Genomic DNA, 19859 nt, shown 5'->3' with positions numbered 1-19859 from the left:
AAATTCACTAAAAATATTAATTATTTTAAAAATATTTACCAAATTTAAAAGGAGTATATATTATTGGTAGTCTACCTGTATTATGTTGTGAAAAAAAAAAAAAAAAAAAATAAGAGAGAGAGAGAGAGAGAGAGAGAGCCGGATAAAGGAAAAAGACAAAGCGTCAGGAGGATTTGCTGCCAGAGGAAGCTGAAGTTTGGTGAGGTGAGAGTGGGGTAATTTGGATGAAGAAGAAGAAGATAGAGAAGGCGGAGGAACAACAAGAAGAAAAACCGAAACTCAGCCAAACGACCTCGTTTTCTCTCCAATTCGACCGTGCTTCCTCTTCCTCTCTCCGGTGGCTCCGTTAGTACTCTCTCTCTCTCTGTGACCACTGCCCTAGAAAACATCTATTTCCAGCATTTTTTTTCTTCTTCTCGTTGTGGCTGCGATGTCGGACTCAAATATATATATTTTTTTTTTTGGCTTTTTGGTTTTGAAATTGCAGGTACGCGGACAAGATGTGCCGACAAGACTCTCGCGTGCGTCTGTCGGCGGAAGAAGAAATTGCAGCTGAAGAGAGTCTCTCCATTTACTGCAAGCCTGTTGAATTCTACAACATTCTTCAACGTCGCGCTATCAGAAACGTAATGCATTTTTTGTTCTTTTTATTTTGGTCGAAGTGGAAGAGATTTTCTTTTGGTTGCTTCTCTTTGTGGAGGTCTAATATATATATATATATATATTTTTTTTTTTTTTTTGGGCTTCTGCTTGCGAGCATTTGCTCAAAAGATAATTATGAATGTTGTTTCTGATTTCTATGTGTTTTTTTTTCCCCCAATTTTGTAGCCATCGTTTCTTCAAAGATGTTTGAGTTACAAAATCGAAGCGAAGCACAAAAAGAGGTAAGTAATTGGATAAACCAGTCTGGTCGTATGCGCAGGCTTATTGTTCTATTTTTTAGGCGAAATTCGATATATAATAAAGAATTTGTGGTTGTTTAAAATTGAAAAAATAAAAAATTACGGAAGGTTCCATTTCATATACCACTGCCCAAATTAATTATCAACTTCAAAAAAATTTTGACAGGTAGTAGTCTGAACTTTAACACAATTAAGCTTTTATATGACCAAAAAAAATAAATAAAAAAAAATGAATATATTATTAATTTTTGGGTTCAAAGTTGTTATCTTCATTACATCTTTTTAATCCTAAACTTAATGCTTTGTGTTCTTGACAGTGGTACTGAATAATAACATACTAGATATTGAGGTTCGCTGGGCCTTTTTGTTTCGACTTAAGTATTCAGATTAACTTGAGATGCTTAGTTATTTCCTTTTAATTCAATTGTAGAATACAAATGACTGTTTCACATTCAATGACTGGGAACGAAGGCATACAAAATCATAACTCGTTTCCTTTGTATGTGTTTCTGGGAAGACTAGTTTCTGATGTTGCAGTTCAAGAGGTATGAATTCAAGTCGGTCTGTTTAAGTTAAATTCACCAATTGATATCATTGTATATCTTTTAAGATCTTTTGCTATATGCCTATATCTAAGAACTTCTGGAAGCAATATTCTGCAGTTTATTTTACCTTCTTATTTCTGATTATAATACTCTTTTTGAGCAAAAAAAGTATTCTGCCACATACCGATTCAGCCGAGCATGCATCTTAAACAATACAACCGGAGAGGGAAGCAGTCAAGTTCAAGCAAATTTTATCCTTCCTGATATTAATAAGCTGGCATTGGAGGCCAAATCTGGCACAATTGCCATTTTGCTTGTTAGTTTTGGTATGCATAATCCTGTAATTTGGTTGATATGAAGTGTTTTGCATATGAATTCTCCTCAAAAAGTTTGTCTCTTTTTTGCTTTCTTGCAGTGGGAGCCCAAAATCCTTTATGTGGAATCAATCCATTCAGGGGTCCTTTGGATATTGGTTCTTTTCCATGTAAGATATGCTCGTGTATCTTACTTCTATAGCATAAGGTGTCAATTTATCAATTTTATATTGATTTTCTGTTTTAATTGTAGATATTTTTATGGTCTTATGTGACATGACATTATATGTTTGTACAATTAATATCTCATCCTTTAATTGTTTTGCAACTTTTGGGAATTTACCCGACCGCCGCCAATCTAATACTATGTAGTGCTGTAAATTTTCTTGATATAACTTGGTATAACTCAGATAAATTACAAGTTAAGAAGGGAGAAAACACAAGTTGATCATGTTATGTAGACTTAGATAAGTTGCAAAAAATAAATTAAAGAAAAAGAGTAGGAAAATAAAACAAAAACTTGTGAAAAAGTATTGTCTCATGTTATAAATATCCTAGCTATGAGAGTTTTATAATGTAAACACAAATGGAAGAAAGCATGGAAAATATGTACCGAAAGGCATGATTGACTTTTCTATTGCTTTATATGCCTCTTATCACTTTCAAAATGAATACTAAACTCCTTTTCACCTGAAGACATGTAGAGTTTGAAACATTTGTGTTATTTAAGCAGTATTTTTTACCCTCCCTTTTTTGCTTATGAAGAAAATAATCCCAAATTGATTCCACATTTATTTGACAGCAAATGTTGGGGGGTACTGCCTGTGGGGAAAGATACCCTTAGAATCACTGTACATCTCATGGGAGAATTCTCCAAATTTTAGTTTGGGACAGAGAGCTGAGATGATGTCAACTATTGATATGCACACTTGCTTCTTGAAGGTATGGCCATCATCAGATGGCTGCTGGTTAACTGTTTCTTAACTGCTTATCTATGCTTTATGACATTTAATGGTTTATTAATCTCAATTTTATGTTTGATACCAATTATTCATATGGGGGCCAAAAGTAAGTTCCAACTTTCTTCTTTTTCTTTCTTCCTCTTGCAGTTGAATTGTTTGAATGAGGATAATTGCATCTCAATTCAACTTTATAATTCAGAAACCGTGGTTTGTTCTGCCCTCAGTGTCTTCTTTCTTGGAGAAACTTAAATTTTGTTCTCTCTCTAACATTGCTATATGTGTGAAACTATTATTAATAAATATTCATTGCTTTCTGATTGTTTTGGGATTTTGAAGACTACATCCCGACAAGTACAAGTCACTGTTTCTGCAGAAGAGTTTGGTGCTAAAGAAAAATCTCCTTACAATTCATATATATGTAGTGATATTCCTTCTTCATCACTGTCTGATATTATTCGGTAATCTACATTTCTCCTGTTAGTATATGTTGCAAAACTGTATGTGTTTTCATGTCTTTCTGATGATTCATGTTACATTGTCATTCTTATTTATTTGCTTCTAGAAATATTGTTGTTATAATCATGTGTTCTTCGTTTCCTGTTATCCTGAAAAGGTTGGCCATATGAATGGATGAATCTTTATCTATTAATCTTTGAAATATTTAAGTAATAATATTATGTACCTGTAAACCCAATAACTTGCATGGTTTGGTAGGAAACTTAACTTTGTTGATATTAAAGTTTATTAATTTAAAAATATTGCATAAGACTGGAGTATGATAAATCCTCTAGTACAGTCAATAAAATTAAGGTAATATTATAAAATTATATCTTTTGCCCATCTCAACTTTTTTTTTTTCCCCATTGTTTTTAACATGGCGTCTTTATATTTGCAGCTTGAAGCTTTGAGTTACTTTTTACTGTTTTCATTTTTTTTGGGAACCATTTTCTTTATTGTCCTTTTCACATTGTTAGCATATATTGTTTTTAAACCACCCTTGAGGGTGTAGATGGATAACTTATGCTGCATTCTCATTCAGGTTGAGGGCAGGAAATGTGATATTTAATTATAGATATTACAACAATAAGTTGCAAAGGACTGAAGGTAAAACATAATTTTGTCTTTGTCTATTTCTTTCTCTTTCCGACTCTCCATCTCTCACTTATGTCTTGTTAGTGCCTGATTTTGTTCATGGTTTTTTTAAATACCAAATTTTCTTAAAGTTGGAGTCTTTCAAACGTATATAGTATGACCACTGTATCTATGAACACCATTTTATGTTTGGATTTGTAAAAGTTAATCTTGTGAAGAAAAGTGGTGGTTGTTGGTCAACACATTGTGCTCTAGGCCTGATAATTGATGATTTGCTGTCTGCTTTTTGAAAATTAATTATTTTTAGACTCGGTTTCTATTTTTCCTTGATAATTGTTTGTATATATATATATCTATATATATTCATCATTTTCTTTTCTAATTTATGATGCCCATATTTGTGATTTAATTTTGGAAAATCTTCATCTTGCAGTAACTGAAGACTTTTCATGTCCCTTCTGTTTGGTTAAATGTGCAAGCTTTAAGGTTGAACTATTTCCTTCAAATTTTGAAGTTATTAATCTTTAATATGAAAATACAAATACAAATGGAGATTGAATTTTGTACTTTGATGCTTAGGTGTTTTCTATCTGTTTTGTAGGGTTTGAGATATCACTTGACCTCATCACATGATCTCTTCAACTTTGAATTTTGGGTTGGTGATCGATAAGAATCTTGGTAGGATCCTAATTATTTAGATATGGTGAAGTGACTACTAAGATGGATTTGTGCAGGTGACTGAAGAGTATCAAGCTGTAAATGTGTCAGTGAGGACCGACAATTGGAGATCTGAGGTACTAATAGATGATTCTTTATGTCACTCTCTTATTTCTTAACTTATTTTTGATATACTTTAGCTGTGTTCTATATGGATTGCTGTTATTTGTGTTCATGTATGTGGAATACTAAGTTCCAGATTTGAAATGCATTCACGATTTGCCTTTTTATGCAAGCTTATGAGATGTCTGATGAACCCATATGCTATGAATTTGCAGTCATATCCAGTCAACACCTAGTTGAATGTCTCTGTTTAATTACATTATTGCATTATAAGATGTAATAATCAGTCAATTTGCTTCAAAATAATTAGTTTTGAAGTAGTCTTACTGTGCTTCATCTTTACTTAAAGTAGCAGAAACATTCAAAGAAAAGATGGTAGAAATATTGTAATTTTTCACCGACCAATAAATTATGTAACTGAAGATGGTTGTTTTGAACTAAGTATCTTTGCAAACCATGTGAAATTTGTGGTCCAAAAATTAAATGCTGTTGAATGATAGTGTCTTTTGATTCCACCTGTTTCAGCCTTTGCTCTGGCAATTGAACTACTGCCTGATGTTTAAGTGCTATGATAATTATTCTTGAATTATGACAAACTGGAAGAAGTTACCGTTAAAAATTCTTTTTCTTTGGCACTCTAATATACCATCATGGCCAGACAAAAATGTGCACTTGGATGATTAATGAGATTTGACATGGATGACATGCTTTATTAACTATATTATCTTGTCAATCTAGTGATGAATTGATTCTATGGCTTGTACACGATTTCACTTTCGTTTAATCCTTAGATTCATAAGATCTCACCCTTTCCGCTTTCCCCCAAGTAACTTGAGCACTTCCCATGTTTGAACTGGAATTAAATTGAGTGAAATTCAGTTATTTGCTGGATATATATTCTCATGTCACCAAACTAATATTCTTGGTTTGTTTTGTTATTAAAATTGGGGTGAGAAGATATCAGTTATTGTGGTTATGGATGTCACCACAGCTGTTTTTCCTTCTTTACTGGGGGATTGTTAATATATTATGATTAGAATTATGACGCTTATTCATCTCTTTGTCTTTGCAAATTCAAGATGTGGGTAAACTGAATTTTTTTTTTTTTTTTTAATAGTTCATATTAAATGATCCTAAGTTGAAATTTTTTTTAGTAGTTCATATTAAATGATCCTAACTGTGAATAACCCAAGTTTTTCTCCTCAGATGGTTGCTGATGGTGTTGATCCTAAGCTACAAGTATTCTTTTATTAGTATGTTTGTCTCTTTATTTTTCTGATTATATTTTGACCTAAATAGTTTCTTTAATTCAATGATATTAATTGTTATGTATTAATGCTCTAACCTGAAGTGGGTAAACTCATGTCTACATCCAGCTCGAAGCCACTTAGACGCAAAAGACGGAAGAACCTACATAATGCAAATCATGTACATCCGTATGTCTTTGAGTCGAACTTGCATGCTGGAGCCTGTAAGCTTTCGGAGAAGGCAGATGGTATTCTTTCTTTTCTTATTTCTGTGAAGACTTTCTTTCTGGCCTTCTGATCAGTTCTTTGGATACAAGGTTGATGTGTAGTTTCTAGTACTGCATTCTAGGGAGAGAGTTAAATAGTCTGAGACACTTTAAAATTATTAAAAGCTGCTTATGTGTGGGCAAAACTCAAAGAAGAGTAATAATCCAAACGATGATGAGAGAATAAAAAAATGCAAGGCTTGAAGTCTGCCAATGTATCATTGCCAGATATACAATATAAAAAAAAAAGTCCACTGTAAGATTAGAATATTGGCTTGTTTTATTGTTTACAACACGCTCCTACGAACCTTTCTAAAAGGTTTATCATGGAACCGCAACTAGAGAGATTAGTTTTTCTGCAGTCTGTCTGTTAAGTCATTGTCACATATCTTCTGCAATTCCTGGGGGCTCATAAGCAAGGAAAAGTTTAAAATTATCTTTCCTGGGGTTTAATCATATACTGAAAACCAAGGAGATGTCCCACATAATAGTCTGATAACTTTAACATCCCCCTTGTACTTATTAAGAAACCCCAATTAGATAGATAGGTTTCCTGCAATCAGCCTCTCTAGTAATTGTTGCATATCTTACCTTTCACAGTTTCTGGAGAATGGCTGGCAAAGAAGATTCATATTATCTTTCCCTTGGTTCAAAAACATGTTACAAAACCTAGATGGTTCTGTGCAGAATAGACTGACAAATTATAACAAATCCTTTTGTTGAAAAGAAAAAAAAGTGTCCATGGCAGAACTTACATAGCAAAAAGAGAGATCTTATATCTGAAGCATAGCCATCCATTGATGTTTACTAATTTCATGAAGTAAATGGATGGAGCTTCTAAAAAGGATCAGTAAACCATCTATGATTGAGGTTTTTTGTTTTAAGAAACAAATACTTATATAAATCGAAAATGCAGGGCAGAGTATTAAAAGAGGATGAGAAATCCTCAAGTATTTCTCTATGAAAATTGCTATTTCCTAGGGATTAGATCAAAAGCTGTTGTACTGTGGTAGATTTACCATGTTCCTGTAATTGACTTAAGAGTTTTATTTTCCTTTTCTAACTATCTAATATTCATCTTACTCTCTACTTTTTAAACGGATTTACTTGTTAAACAACCAACTTCTCTTCTCAGATGCTCATTCCAGTAAAGGTGAAAAGGCTCGTGTCTCAGGTGGGAATGATTTGCAGAATGCTGGTACTGGTGCTGCTATTTGTATTCAATATGTTACCTCAAGCTTTAATGTTGCAGGGGTTTCAAGTGGCATACCACATTCATATACTGATCCTGGTTCTGTTCAATCATTATCCACACACAATCTTGCACCTCCTGCCATGTTGCAGTTTGCAAAGACAAGAAAGCTATCTATTGAACGTTCGGACCCAAGGAAGTATGTCTGTTTTTCTCTCTGTCTATCCCCTTTCTGTATGACATGTTCTCATACTTTATAGAGTCTGAAAAAAGATTTCGTAATTGCTTTTTGTAGTGCTATTTCTAGTAAACCTAGTGTATTAAAGATATTAGCTCCACTTGGTCAGTAGCAGCCTGTTTTTCCAGGCAATTGTTAAAGATCCAAAATTTGCTACTTGTGCATGTGGTTGCTGGTTGCTACACGAGATTTTAGAATTATTATTGACCAAATGAAATTATACAAATTAATAGTCATTTGCTAGGTGAATAATTTCTGTGGTTTTTAAGCAATACAACGTCGAAAACTCTTGTTGGAATGTTGGTTTTCAAAAGGTCTCATAACATACACAGGTATTTGTAATCATTAAATCAAATATAGTACTGTATAAGAAAGTGTAGTTTAAAAGAGCAATATGTTGAGCTAAACAGAACTGGAACATATGCATTTAAGAATCAGGAAATGTGTATGGTAATAAATAGTTGAATGATGCCATAGTGATGGTACATAATGCATTTTTTGGTAGTACACAAGTGATTTTGGTATTTGGATGTGGGCTTTGAAATTTATAAATGGGGACAGACATCACTCATGCAATAGATACATTATAATCACAATTTTTCATGTATCCTTCTATTTGTATAAGTATAGTAAAATGATCAAGTATTAAAATATGGCTTTGATATGGGAATTTATTTATTTATTTATTTATTTTTTGCCAGTTGTGGCCTCTTGCGGGAGCGACAGTTTTTTCACTCGCACAGAGCCCAGGTGACAAGTGATTCCTATAGTGTTTGATAATTTCTTTTAAAATTTTCTTTTGTCCCAAAATTATTTTGTATGGATTGTTGAGAAATATAATTGGCTCTTCTAGAAACTTTTGTTGGCACTGATAGGTACTTGAGATGGATACCCTATGTTCAGCATTTGGGATTTTCTTTTCCCGAGAGGAACCACTTTCTACTTCTCCATTAACTTTCATCCTTCTGTGTCTGAGTTCCAAATGTCACTTTTGATAAAGTACTAGTAAACTGAAAATTGCTATTTTCTCATGCTTGAAGCCTATGGCATTGGAACAAGTGTTATCGGACAGGGATAGTGAGGATGAAGTCGATGATGATGTTGCTGATTTTGAAGATCGACGGGTATGCTTGATAATTGCATGACTAATATCTTTCTCTATCTTGTAATTTTCTGTTTTGTTTGTACAATAAAGTCAGTCACATACTCACATATGACAATAGGTAAATGCTAAATGAAAAATTGAGATATAAGTTTCCCCAAGGATTTTGTTCTCATCACTGTCATTATCATCAAAATTATGCTTGATCCTCACTCTGCTTGTTTTCAATGATTAATGGTTCCTTTTTTTGGTTAAAATGGTTAATGATCCTTTGGTTTCTTAGTAGTTCTTGCCTAGGTGGCCATATTGATTGTGCTTCTAATTTTAAAATACACTCATTGAAACGATGCTTGATCCAATCTCTGCTTTCTGGTTTGATGGTTGATTGTTCTTACCATAGCAAGGCTTGGGTGGCCAACATGGGTACACTACATAAATTGAACTGGCACCTTTTCCCAGTGGGGTTTCGCTGGTACAGATGGTTATTTCTATTTGGAATATATTACCTATTTTATAGACAACTGACATTTATGCGTTGGCATGTTATAGATGCTCGATGATTTTGTTGACGTGACGAAAGATGAGAAGCAAATGATGCACATGTGGAACTCCTTTGTGCGGAAGCAACGGTAGTGAATCCCTTCATTTTGTTTTAATTTCTTCTTTGCCAACCCTCCTTTCCACTTTTTCTGCTCTAGTAGCTTTTTCCGTTCTTCTCTATCAACTCTGATTAATGGAGGTCTTTGTTTTTTTGTCTTTTCCATTTTTCTCCCCTTCCCTATCTGTCACCATATTCATGGAAATTATCTCATCCAATAAAATGTGTCAAAGTGTGAATTCATATGTGCATAATAATCCTGTCCATGGTTGTAAATTGTAGTAGATCTGTAAATAAGACATCATCATTTCATTCTGTTTTATGAATTCTAACAAAATAAGTCTCATGTCTGATTGAAAGAGTTTCACAAAGTAGCAGTCATGTCTGTAAATCAAAATATGTTCTTAAATTTTGGGCAGGATGCAGAGAGCTCTTGAGATACATGTTTTACCACTATTTAATTCTATTAAATGAAACCTTAATTCTGAGATGGGCCAGCTTTAAGAAATTCTAGTTGAATGTCAGCCAAATCTAAATCCTTTACCTTTTCAATAGTAATTTCTCAACTCTGATTGATTATTCATAGCCTTGGTTGATGCTTAAGCTTAAATAATGTTTTGTCTTTGTATTGGTGATGCCTATTTGATTGTTGTTTAATATAGCATTTTTGCTTTGAGAAAAACGTTGCTTCACCCTGTTTCACTAGGTACATTTAGGACCTGAAACATATAGACTGATGTTGGATTTTGGGGGTACCTTTGACTGGTCTTATATCATTCCTTATGGTTAAAATTCATGAGGGATAAGTTCATTTTTATGTCTGTAACTTGGTCTCGCATTCATATTCTGAAATATTTTGATTTCAGAGTTCTGGCAGATGGTCATATTCCTTGGGCATGCGAGGCATTTTCGAAATTGCATGGACCTGATTTGGTCAAAACCCATGCACTGATATGGTAACTTCCTTCATTCCTTTGAATTTCAGTTCTACCATGCGCATAAAAAAATCACACTCTTTGCCAACTTCTACTTCTTGATACGTCGGTATTGTATTTTATGGCACATGACCTTGAGAATTCAACACAATTCTTCCAATACCTATGTCAATGATTGCACATTAAGCAGCATTGGATTGGATTGAACTAGATTATTTTAAGTCGAGTCCAATCAGCTTTAAATTAGGCTCAATTTGATTAAATTAGACTTGAAATGGTCTAATCTAATCCAGTCTAGTCCAATGAAATAAGCCCTGGATTGGATTGAACTAAACTATTTTAAGTTAGGCCTAGGTTGATCAGATTAGGCTTAAAATGGTCAATTCCAATCCTATCTAGTTCAATGCAAGAATCCAAAACCCAAAGACAAAGAGAAACACGCTATCAAACACTCCTATTCACTTTTTCTTTCCAGTTCACATGAGAGGTTGCATTTGCCTATAATGAAAAACACACACAAATACACAACTTAATTTTTCTCTTACAGTTCTTTTGAAGACATTACATACTTATATACAAATTTGTTGAGCTTTAAATTATTTACACCTAATCTGGTTAATATGGCTTTTGTTCGAGTTTATTATAATAGCTTTTATCCGAATTGACATGATATGCACAATTTGAAGGTTCCTTATTCCGAAAAAAAAAAAAAAAAAAAAAGAGTTTGCTTGTGTTTGCTGGTCAATGTTTTGTAAGTTAGGTGGTCATCTGAAAATAATATATGTTATATTACTTTGCTTTATTACTTTGCTTTCTTGGGGGAATATTTTGCCGTCAAGTGACAATATGCCTTATTATCTATGATTTGGTAGGTGTTGGAGATTATTTATGATTAAACTGTGGAATCATGGTCTCCTTGATGCACGTACCATGAACAACTGTAACATTACTCTTGAAAGATACCAAAACCAGCCTTCCGATACCCAAGGCTGAAAAAAGCAAATTATTTTTTCGAGATCGGAAACGAACTCTTGAGCAAAGAAAGAAAGAAAAAAGAAAAAGAAGCTCCATTTACTAATTCGCTAATCCCGGTGACTATATTTGTATCATATATATTTTTTGTTATAGTGCTGTATTTATTATTGACCCTGAAATTTTTATTTTTTTATTTTATTTTTTGGTTGGTTCTTTTTTGTGTTTTTGTAATATTGAGGAGCCGCTTACATTTTTTTTTTTTAATTCGGTTAAAAAAATTACATCTTCCCCCGGAAAAAAAAAAAAAAAAAGCTAAAAAAAATGAGTCCAAAATTCCAGTGTTAATTTATTGTTTGAGAAAAGCGATAGAGGAAAATGTAATTTCTTCAACAAATTTAATTAATACAATGATCATCTATTTCATTGGCCTTTATCTCTTTATTTATTTCACTTTTGCAAAATTCATTCTGCCCCATTTTATCAACCTTATCTCGAAGCAATCGTGTTTTTACATCTCTTAGTTATAAGCATTGAAGAAAAAATCAGCAATATCTTCGACATCTTGGCGACAATATCGGATTTCGGTGAGCATCAACATCGATGGTGGGGGAAAGAAATATCTGTTGGTGGTGGCGTTGAGTTGTTGTTGCTGTCGGAATGTCACTGTTGTCATAAAATATTGCTGTTGAGTTGTCGTTGTTGCTGTCGGAATGTCACTGTTGTCATAAAATATTGCTGTTGCCGATTGAAATCGGTGGAAATTTTGGATTTCCGATGGATATTTGTGGAAATCTGATGAACTCTTGGTTGTTAGGGGTGGAAGTCTCGGCTCTCTTGTTCTCATCTCTTTCGGCCTTTCTCTTTACCATACCCATTTTTTTCCCCATATAGTTATCGTTGTAGAGCCGTGAAAGATGAAGACTAGCCATGTAAAACCCTCACCCAGTTGAATGTGAAACACCCGGACCCAGTTAAAACTTGAAACCCTCTTACCCAGTTGAATGTGAAACACCCAGATCCAGTTGAAACCCCCTTCTTTACCTCCTCATTTTTTAATTATTTTTTTTTAACAAAATTCTTTATTATTTAAATTATTTTGTTTTGTTACACTGCCCACATCCTATTCACCAGACACAACTTCATTTTTTTCGTTTTTCTAATTTTTTCACTGTTTTTGTCTTTGTAATTATTTTATTTCTTACAGTAAAACTTTTTTTTTTTTTTTTTTTTTTGATTCTTAAACTTATCCTCTAGTTTCTTGCCCATTGCCATCTTTTCAAACATACCAACCATCATTTCATTTGTCGTCGGAAGATTTTTTGCTTTTTTCTTTTTTTGAACTATTTGAAGGGAGATTCAATTTGATTATCTCTTTCCAATCAAAATATTTTATTTTTTACATTGTCTTTCATTCACACGTAATTTCTTAACTTTTCTTTTCACATATTTTCCAAAATAATGTTTGCATATTGATTGCTCTGTCTACTCTACAAGCTTAAAAATAATATCTTATTCACATTATCCTCCATTTGAACATTTAATTGTAATTAACAGAGATAAATATGAATGGTATATCCATAATTACATGGAAAAATTTTCTAATATGATGAGCTAGAATGTCTATTGTTATACTCGCGAAACATCTGAATATGATTATCAATTTAAAATATCAAAGAGTTGTATTATGAATTATATTTGAGAATTTTATATATTTTTGTTACAATAATTTTTAATATTTATGAACTATTTTATTGTCATTGTATTCTAATTATTATATTTTTTTAAATATTATTTTACTATATTAATTATCTCATATACAAAAATCGTTATTCTAAATTAAATATTTATAATTTCAGTAATTTTATCAATATTTCTATCCATATCGATATTTCCATCGATATTTTCGTAAATATCAATATTTTCATCACTACTCAGAACACAATAAGAAAATCTTCGCCAAATACGGTGAATTGTACAAGCCAAAATCAAATCCACTTGCCAACTTGCTAGCCACAGGCCTTACAACATACGAAAATGAGAAATGGGCTACACACGGAAGGATTATGGGCTACACACGGAAGGATTATTAACCCTGCATTCCACCTGGACAAGTTGAAGGTATTTATTATATTTTCATTGAAACTAATTTATTTTATTATTATTATTTTTTCATATTAAGGATTCCAAGATTGGATTCGAGATCATTGTGTAAGAAAAACTACTAAATTGTCACTACTAAATTGTCCTGATCGTTTTGAGATTTATGATTATTATTATTATTATTATTATTATTGGTGATGGATGTAGCAAATGGTACCAGCATTTGATGTAAATTGTGGTGAGATGATTAGCAAACGGGAGAAATTGTTGTCTAAGGAAGTATCATGCGAGTGCATGATAAGACATGTGGCCTTATCTGCAAAATATGACTGCGGATGTGATCTCTAGAACAGCATTTGGAAGTAGCTATGAAGAAGGAGCAAGAATATTTAAACTCCAACTGGAACTAGCTCAACTTGTAATTGACTCTTCTCCTCTTCTCGATCTGTTTAGGTTCCAGGATGGAGGTATAAATAAATAAATTAATTCATTAATTTTCTTAGATATCTTCGCGTATATATTGAAGAAAATTATGGTTTATTTATTTAATTTTTATTTTTTGTGGTATGTTTCTTGCTATCAAGATGAACAGGAGGATGAAGATACTCGACAAGGAAATACAAGCTTCGCTCAAGGACATAATCAATAAAACTGGGCAAGCAATGAAAATGGGAGAAGGGACTAAGGATGATCTCTGAGGCCTACTTTTTTAATCCAATTTTAAAGAAATTCAAGAACAAGATGGAAACAAGAAAAATGTTGGCATGAGTATTGAAGATGTGATTGAGGAATGTAAGCTATTTTATATTGCAGGCTAAGAGACTACCTCTAGTGTTGTCTGTTTGGACCATGATTTTATTGAGTAGGTATCTTGATTGGCAACATCGTGCAAGAGAAGATGTTTTGCAAGTGTTCGGTGACAAGAAGCCGGATTTTGATGGCTTATCTCATCTTAAAGTTACAAGTATATATATATATATATAGATAGTCTATTATGTACACTGTATTTGGCTGGCACGCCTATTATCTATGTTGGATATGCAGGTTCTATTTCCAGTAACAGGACCTGATATGTGCACACCTACCATATAGTGGGCTTGCAAATCCACTATAAAATTTTTTTGGAGTCTATAACTATATACATAACTATATACACACCCGTTTAATTAAAGGCTAAATATCTTAAACTTCAAAATTCAAAAGGAACTCGATGAGATCAATGGATTACTAGCTTTGTTCCTTTATGGTAAACTATATAAATTAACACTTCAATCATATTCTAGCTTTTTTTTGAAAAAAATGGATACCTTAATTGATTTTGTTAATTACTCCTTGAAACTGTGCATATGTTATTCACATTTATTAAGATGACAAGTAACCAATGAAATTTTGCATGCACAGGTTACTATGATATTGAATGAGGTTCTTAGGTTATATCCATCAGTGGTTTTACTTGACCGAACGGTTCAAAATAAAACACAACTTGGAAATTTGACATTACCACCTGGAGTGCATCTCTACCTGCCCACAGTGCTTGTTCATCATGACCGTGAACTCTGGAGTGATGATGAAACTGAGTTCAATCCTGAGAGATTCTCAGAAGGAGTTTCGAAGGCAACTAAGGGTGGGCTTTGTTTCTCCCCTTTCGAATGGGGACCTCAGGCTTGCATTGGGCAAAACTTTGCTATGATGGAAGCAAAAATGGCTTTGGCATTGATTTTACAGCACTTAACATTTGAGCTATCCCCATCCTATGTTCATGCTTCTTTCACCTTTATCACTCTACAACCACAATTTGGTGCTCCCATTATTTTGCACAAATGTTAGATTAATTAATAGTACCATAAATTTTAACGTATAGTGGTATTCGAATCTCTATCTTTTTAATTAGAGTCCAAGTATTTTGTCAATCCCTTTGCTTTTTTAAGATAAAGAGGAAGATGTGGACCCTTAAATTTTGGCACGCCACTTATATATATATATATATATATATATATTTGGCTATAATCCAGCTACAAAACTACTATTTTCTTATATAATAATTTTAAATTTGAACCCCCTCTAGTTTGATAATAAAGAAAAATTTTGAAGCATTTCTAAGCACCCTGCCCTAGCTGGACTGTATTTTTACTTGCATGCTTTAACTCTTAGCCTTCTTATTGGAACTCCTGCCATAGTCTCCAAATTGGTACATGCTCTTGCTTGTGCTATCTGTTTTCTATATTTGAACTTTGAACTTATGAGAGTGTATTCAATTTAGAGTTTGAAAATTTTTAAAAGTATTTAAAAATTTATACGTATTTAGGGGGATATATTTAATTTAGAATTTGAAGGATTTAAAATGAGTTATAGACTTTAAAGGATTTTATGGATTATTATGAAATTCTACAAATTCCATAAAGATTTTATAAGAATCTAATGAAATCTCTAGATTTAAGACTGGATTTCATATTGACAGTTTTTTTCACAATTTCACTATTAAAATCCTTTCAAATACAAATCCATAATTTTTTAAAGTCTTTTAAAATTAATAATTTTTTGAATACCACCAGATTTTAAAAGAATTCTATAAAGTCCTAATTGAATACATCTAAATTTTAATTAATTTTTATAAAATCCATAAAAATCTAAATTGAATATTATTAGATTTGTATGGACTTTTTTAAAATCTAAATCGAATACCTTTAAGACTCTTAAAATCTTTTAAATTCTAAATTAAATACATCCCTTGTAATTTAAATTTTAAAAAAATCGATACAAGTCCAATTATATTCAATTAAGATTTTAATAGATTTTATAAAAATCTATTAAAATCTAAGCGTATTCAATTAGGATTTTTGTAAATTTTTTTAAAATTTAATAATATTCAAAAAGTTATTAATTTTAAAAGATTTTAAAAAATAATAGATTTTAATAGATTTGAAAGGATTTTAATAGTGAAATTGTAAAGAAAATTATTAATATGAAATCTAGCATTAATCCTAAAGATTTCGTTGGATTCTTATAAATTCTTTATGAAACCTATAGAATTCTATAACAATCTATCAAATCTTTTAAAATCTATAACTTATTTTAAGTTTATTAAATTTTAAATTGAATACACTGCTTTTAGTTTGCACCTAACATTTATTAAATGAATAAATATTAATTTGAAATTATTATAGATAATTATAGAAGAAATAATATTTTTATAATATAATCAAATCCATTTTTGAAAGTTACCTTCTTGGAATTATTTAAAATTTTTTTTATAGATTTGATTTACTTATCATTTGCACCGAACATTCTTGGTATAAAATTATCTTGGATGGTCCCATACTACAATATTACATAATGCAGGATTTAGATATGATATCTATGATACTACCAAGAGATTTTTTTTTTCAACAAAACAAAAAAATGACCTTTTTTAAACAGCTTAATTTTCACCTAACATCCATTAAATGAATAAATATTAATTTAAAATTCTTATAGATAATTATAGAAGAAATAATATTGATAATATTGTTTTCATAGATTTGATTTAAAGGTGAAATGATTCAAGACCGATTTGAAAGCAACAGCAATAAAATTTGGCATATTGGATCACGAGTGACGTATTTTATTCATGCTTAGTGCGGTGTCGTTTGGAAATTCATGCTTTCTAAAGTAAAAAAAATGGTTTTTTAGTAGATTTTTCAAACTAAATCTTCTAATTTAACCTATATATTCGTCTATAGTGGAGGAATTGGGATCTTCTTTCCTCTCCCTGTGTCTATCCCATCAATGGTGACACATCATCTAAAACTTTTTCGAAGGATGTAAACTGTCTTCTTCTGTCTTTCATTAAAAGTCTATTTTCTTTCGATTTAAAAAGATCCAATTCTCCAATCCCAAAAGCTTTTGGGGGACAACTTTGTAGAAAATTTTCATCATCTCAATGTGAGAGAAATTATGGCCTTTCCTTTTATTAAATTGATACTTCTACGTAAGAGGCTAGGTCAATCAATTTTTCATGATTGGAAATGCCGGAGCTTTCTCTATTATTTTTCCACGTTTAATTATTTACATACTGCATGTGCAATTAGATAATTAAAATTCCAATTCTTCAAAAAGTAGGTGGGAAAAGTTCTTCCCAGTTATATAAATGCATTTCTAACAGTCAATGTCAATTTTTTTTTATTATATAAAAATTGATATTATTTGAATCCAAATCATATAAATATATAATTGATTTTAAAATTATTTTTTAATAAAAAAAAATATATAAATTATTTATGATTATTAATTAATTATATTTTTTTATGAATTCATATTTTTTTAAAAAAATTATTTTTTATGAAATTTTATAATGTCTAAAAGGTTTTTAGAAATAAATATTCATTTTGTCAATGTTTATGCAATATTAATTTAATATTAATTTTAGACATTACTATTTATGAATATTTTCTTTAAAACACTATCCATATTAGTTTATATGGTCATATTTATTTTCACAATTTACATTGCCATTGAAAATGATTTAAGTGTCATTCTAAGAATTTTCTAAACTAATTACATGGATTTTATTTAAAAAAATAAATTTATTCTTAATTTGTAACATAAAATTTAGTTTAATTACTTTTAATTTTTAAAATTCTTATTACTAACCAAACATTATAAAAGATGAACAGAGAAAGCTAATTCTTGATAAACTGTAAACTAGTTATGTGGATTTTTTAAAAAGATATTTTTATCCTTATTTCTTCTTCTTCTACCTATTTGTTCTCTTCTTTTATATCTAAAACTGCTATTTTCCTTTTGTTAAAAAGGAACATATTATTTGTTATCAAAGCTAGTTCACTATGGATATCCATGGAAAAATAGAAGCTGAATTTTATAGAGAAATTCAAGCAATTTTAGCCAGGCATGAGACTAGCTTCCAACATATCAATATGACACTTAAGATGATATTAGCAAAGTTAAAAAGATTGCGTGTTAATCAACCACAGCCACACACAAAAACTCTGATGGAAAGCACTTTGAAGGACAAAAGGGATAGCGCTTTAGTACTCGATATGGATCCAAAATCTACCATCGATGGTGGTGTTGAGGAGTTGCTTCCGATTATCTATACTCCTATAGTTGGCAAGGGTTACCAAAAATATGGGAGCACGTTTAATTATGGGAGCACCTTCAAGCAACCTCACGATCTTTATATAAGTTTGAATGAGAAGGGAATGATTTCAAAAATATTGAAAGGAAAAGTCCATGTCCAAAGACTAGCTAACAATACTCACATTTTTCCTAGATTTGGTGTGAGTTTGGACAATATTGAAGCAATGCACAATGATATGTTGCTGGCAACCTCTGAAGCCTTCGTTGGAGCGTTAAAGGACGATGCTATCTGGGAGATCAAGTGGCTCTTCTCCAATAACAATATTTGATCCCATCTTTGAGGAAAAAGATGTTCTGAGCGGAGAAGAATGATATGGACCAATATTATTATTATTATTAGTATTATTATGATTTGTGTGTAGGAAAATATCTTTTTATTTAATTATTAGTTATTAATATTATTATAGATCAGTCCATGATGCCAATAAGTCTGTTAGATGTATATTGAAGGTATGAATGAATGGTTTATTCCTAATCAAACTCTATTTTTATCTTTTTATCTCTTTATCTTCTATCTATTTTTTCTCTTCTTTTCTATCTAAAATTGTTGTTTTGCTTTTGATAAAAAGGAACGTATTACTATTTACTCACCCGTCTAATTAAAGGATAAATATCTTGAACTTCAAAATTTCGAAACAAACTTGATGAGACAAATGGAGTACTAGCTTTGTTTCTTTAACTGTATAAATTAACACTTCAATTATATTCTAGCCTTTTAGAAAAAATGGGTACTTTAATTGATTTTGTTTATTATTCCTTGAAACTCTGTATATGTTATTCAGATTTATTAAGATGACAAGTGACTAGTGAAATTTCACATGCACAGATTATTATGATATTGAATGAGGTTCTTAGATTATATCCACCAGTGGTTTTTTACTTGACCGAATGGTTCAAAATAAAACACTTGGAAATTTGACATTACCACCTAGAGTGCGTCTCTGCCTACCCACAGTGTTAGTTTGCACCTAACATTCTTGATATAAAATTACCTTATTGAAAAAGCTTAATTTTCACCTGACATCCATTAAATAAATAAATATTAATTTAAAATTCTTATAGATAATTATAGAAAATATAATATTCATAATATTGTTTTCATAGATTTGATTTAATGGTTAAATAATTCAAGACCGATTTGAAAGCTAACAGCAATAAAATTTGGCATATTGGACCATGAGTGACGTATTTTATTCATGCTTAGTGCCGTGTCGTTTGGAAATTCATGCTTTCTAAAGTAAAAGAAAAACCAGTTTTCGGTAGATTTTTCATACTAAATTTTCTAATTTAACCTATCTATTCATCTATAGTGGAGGAATTGGGATTTTCATTCCTCTCCCTGTGTCTATCCCATCAATCGTGACACGTCATCTAAAACTTTTTTGAAGGATGTAAACTCTCTTCTTCTGTCTTTCATTAAAAGTCCTATTTTCTTTCGATTTAAAAAGATCCAATTCTCTAATCCCAAAAACTTT

The 19859-nt window shown here is 31.3% G+C and overlaps 2 protein-coding genes and 1 pseudogene across 5 annotated transcripts; all 3 read left to right on the top strand.

Moving 5' to 3' along the window:
* The first annotated feature begins 89 nt into the window (after positions 1 to 89).
* On the top strand, positions 90 to 11361 carry LOC107432746 (polycomb group protein EMBRYONIC FLOWER 2). 4 transcript variants are annotated; one of them, XR_007238321.2, is made up of 22 exons: positions 90 to 345; positions 488 to 626; positions 829 to 884; positions 1333 to 1447; positions 1617 to 1773; positions 1863 to 1931; positions 2564 to 2703; positions 2871 to 2930; positions 3060 to 3181; positions 3763 to 3827; positions 4249 to 4301; positions 4417 to 4470; positions 4550 to 4609; positions 5802 to 5848; positions 5972 to 6090; positions 7244 to 7282; positions 7361 to 7499; positions 8240 to 8288; positions 8579 to 8662; positions 9041 to 9112; positions 9190 to 9269; positions 10105 to 10165. XR_007238321.2 is itself a non-coding variant. In XM_048465065.2 (22 exons), exons 2-22 carry the CDS (start codon positions 501 to 503, stop codon positions 11164 to 11166), a joined length of 1845 nt encoding a protein of 614 aa, XP_048321022.2. In that variant the 5' UTR covers positions 91 to 345; positions 488 to 500; the 3' UTR covers positions 11167 to 11361. The 4 variants fall into 4 exon arrangements, 3 of the variants coding, with proteins under 3 accessions (XP_060668944.1, XP_048321022.2, XP_048321024.2); XM_048465065.2 differs by lacking the exon at positions 9041 to 9112 and adding an exon at positions 11046 to 11361 and having other exon boundaries at positions 91 to 345; positions 10105 to 10194; XM_048465067.2 differs by lacking the exons at positions 90 to 345; positions 488 to 626; positions 9041 to 9112 and adding an exon at positions 11046 to 11361 and having other exon boundaries at positions 1640 to 1773; positions 10105 to 10194.
* Positions 11362 to 13197: 1836 nt separating this feature from the next.
* LOC107432740 (cytochrome P450 72A13-like) lies at positions 13198 to 14586 on the top strand (annotated as a pseudogene).
* Positions 13990 to 15075, top strand: LOC132799291 (cytochrome P450 CYP72A219-like). The gene is made up of 3 exons (XM_060812902.1): positions 13990 to 14006; positions 14115 to 14212; positions 14624 to 15075. The coding sequence occupies exons 1-3, from the start codon at positions 13990 to 13992 to the stop codon at positions 15073 to 15075; spliced, it is 567 nt and encodes a 188-aa protein (XP_060668885.1).
* Positions 15076 to 19859: the final 4784 nt, after the last annotated feature.

Source organism: Ziziphus jujuba, chromosome 11 (genome assembly GCF_031755915.1).
Source record: "Ziziphus jujuba cultivar Dongzao chromosome 11, ASM3175591v1".
NCBI classification, from domain to species: domain Eukaryota; kingdom Viridiplantae; phylum Streptophyta; class Magnoliopsida; order Rosales; family Rhamnaceae; genus Ziziphus; species Ziziphus jujuba.
The sequence above is the reverse complement of the archived record's forward strand: the minus strand, read 5'-3'. Positions and strand labels throughout refer to the sequence as shown.

Excerpts from the sequence above, each read along its gene's own strand:
- LOC107432746 (XM_048465065.2), top strand. The coding sequence starts at position 501 with ATGTGCCGACAAGACTCTCGCGTGCGTCTGTCGGCGGAAGAAGAAATT. Across the intron at positions 627-828 it reads AACGTCGCGCTATCAGAAAC|CCATCGTTTCTTCAAAGATG; the intron begins GTAATGCATTTT and ends CCAATTTTGTAG. Across the intron at positions 3,828-4,248 it reads TAAGTTGCAAAGGACTGAAG|TAACTGAAGACTTTTCATGT; the intron begins GTAAAACATAAT and ends TTCATCTTGCAG.
- LOC132799291 (XM_060812902.1), top strand. Across the intron at positions 14,213-14,623 it reads ATCTCATCTTAAAGTTACAA|TAACCAATGAAATTTTGCAT; the intron begins GTATATATATAT and ends TAAGATGACAAG.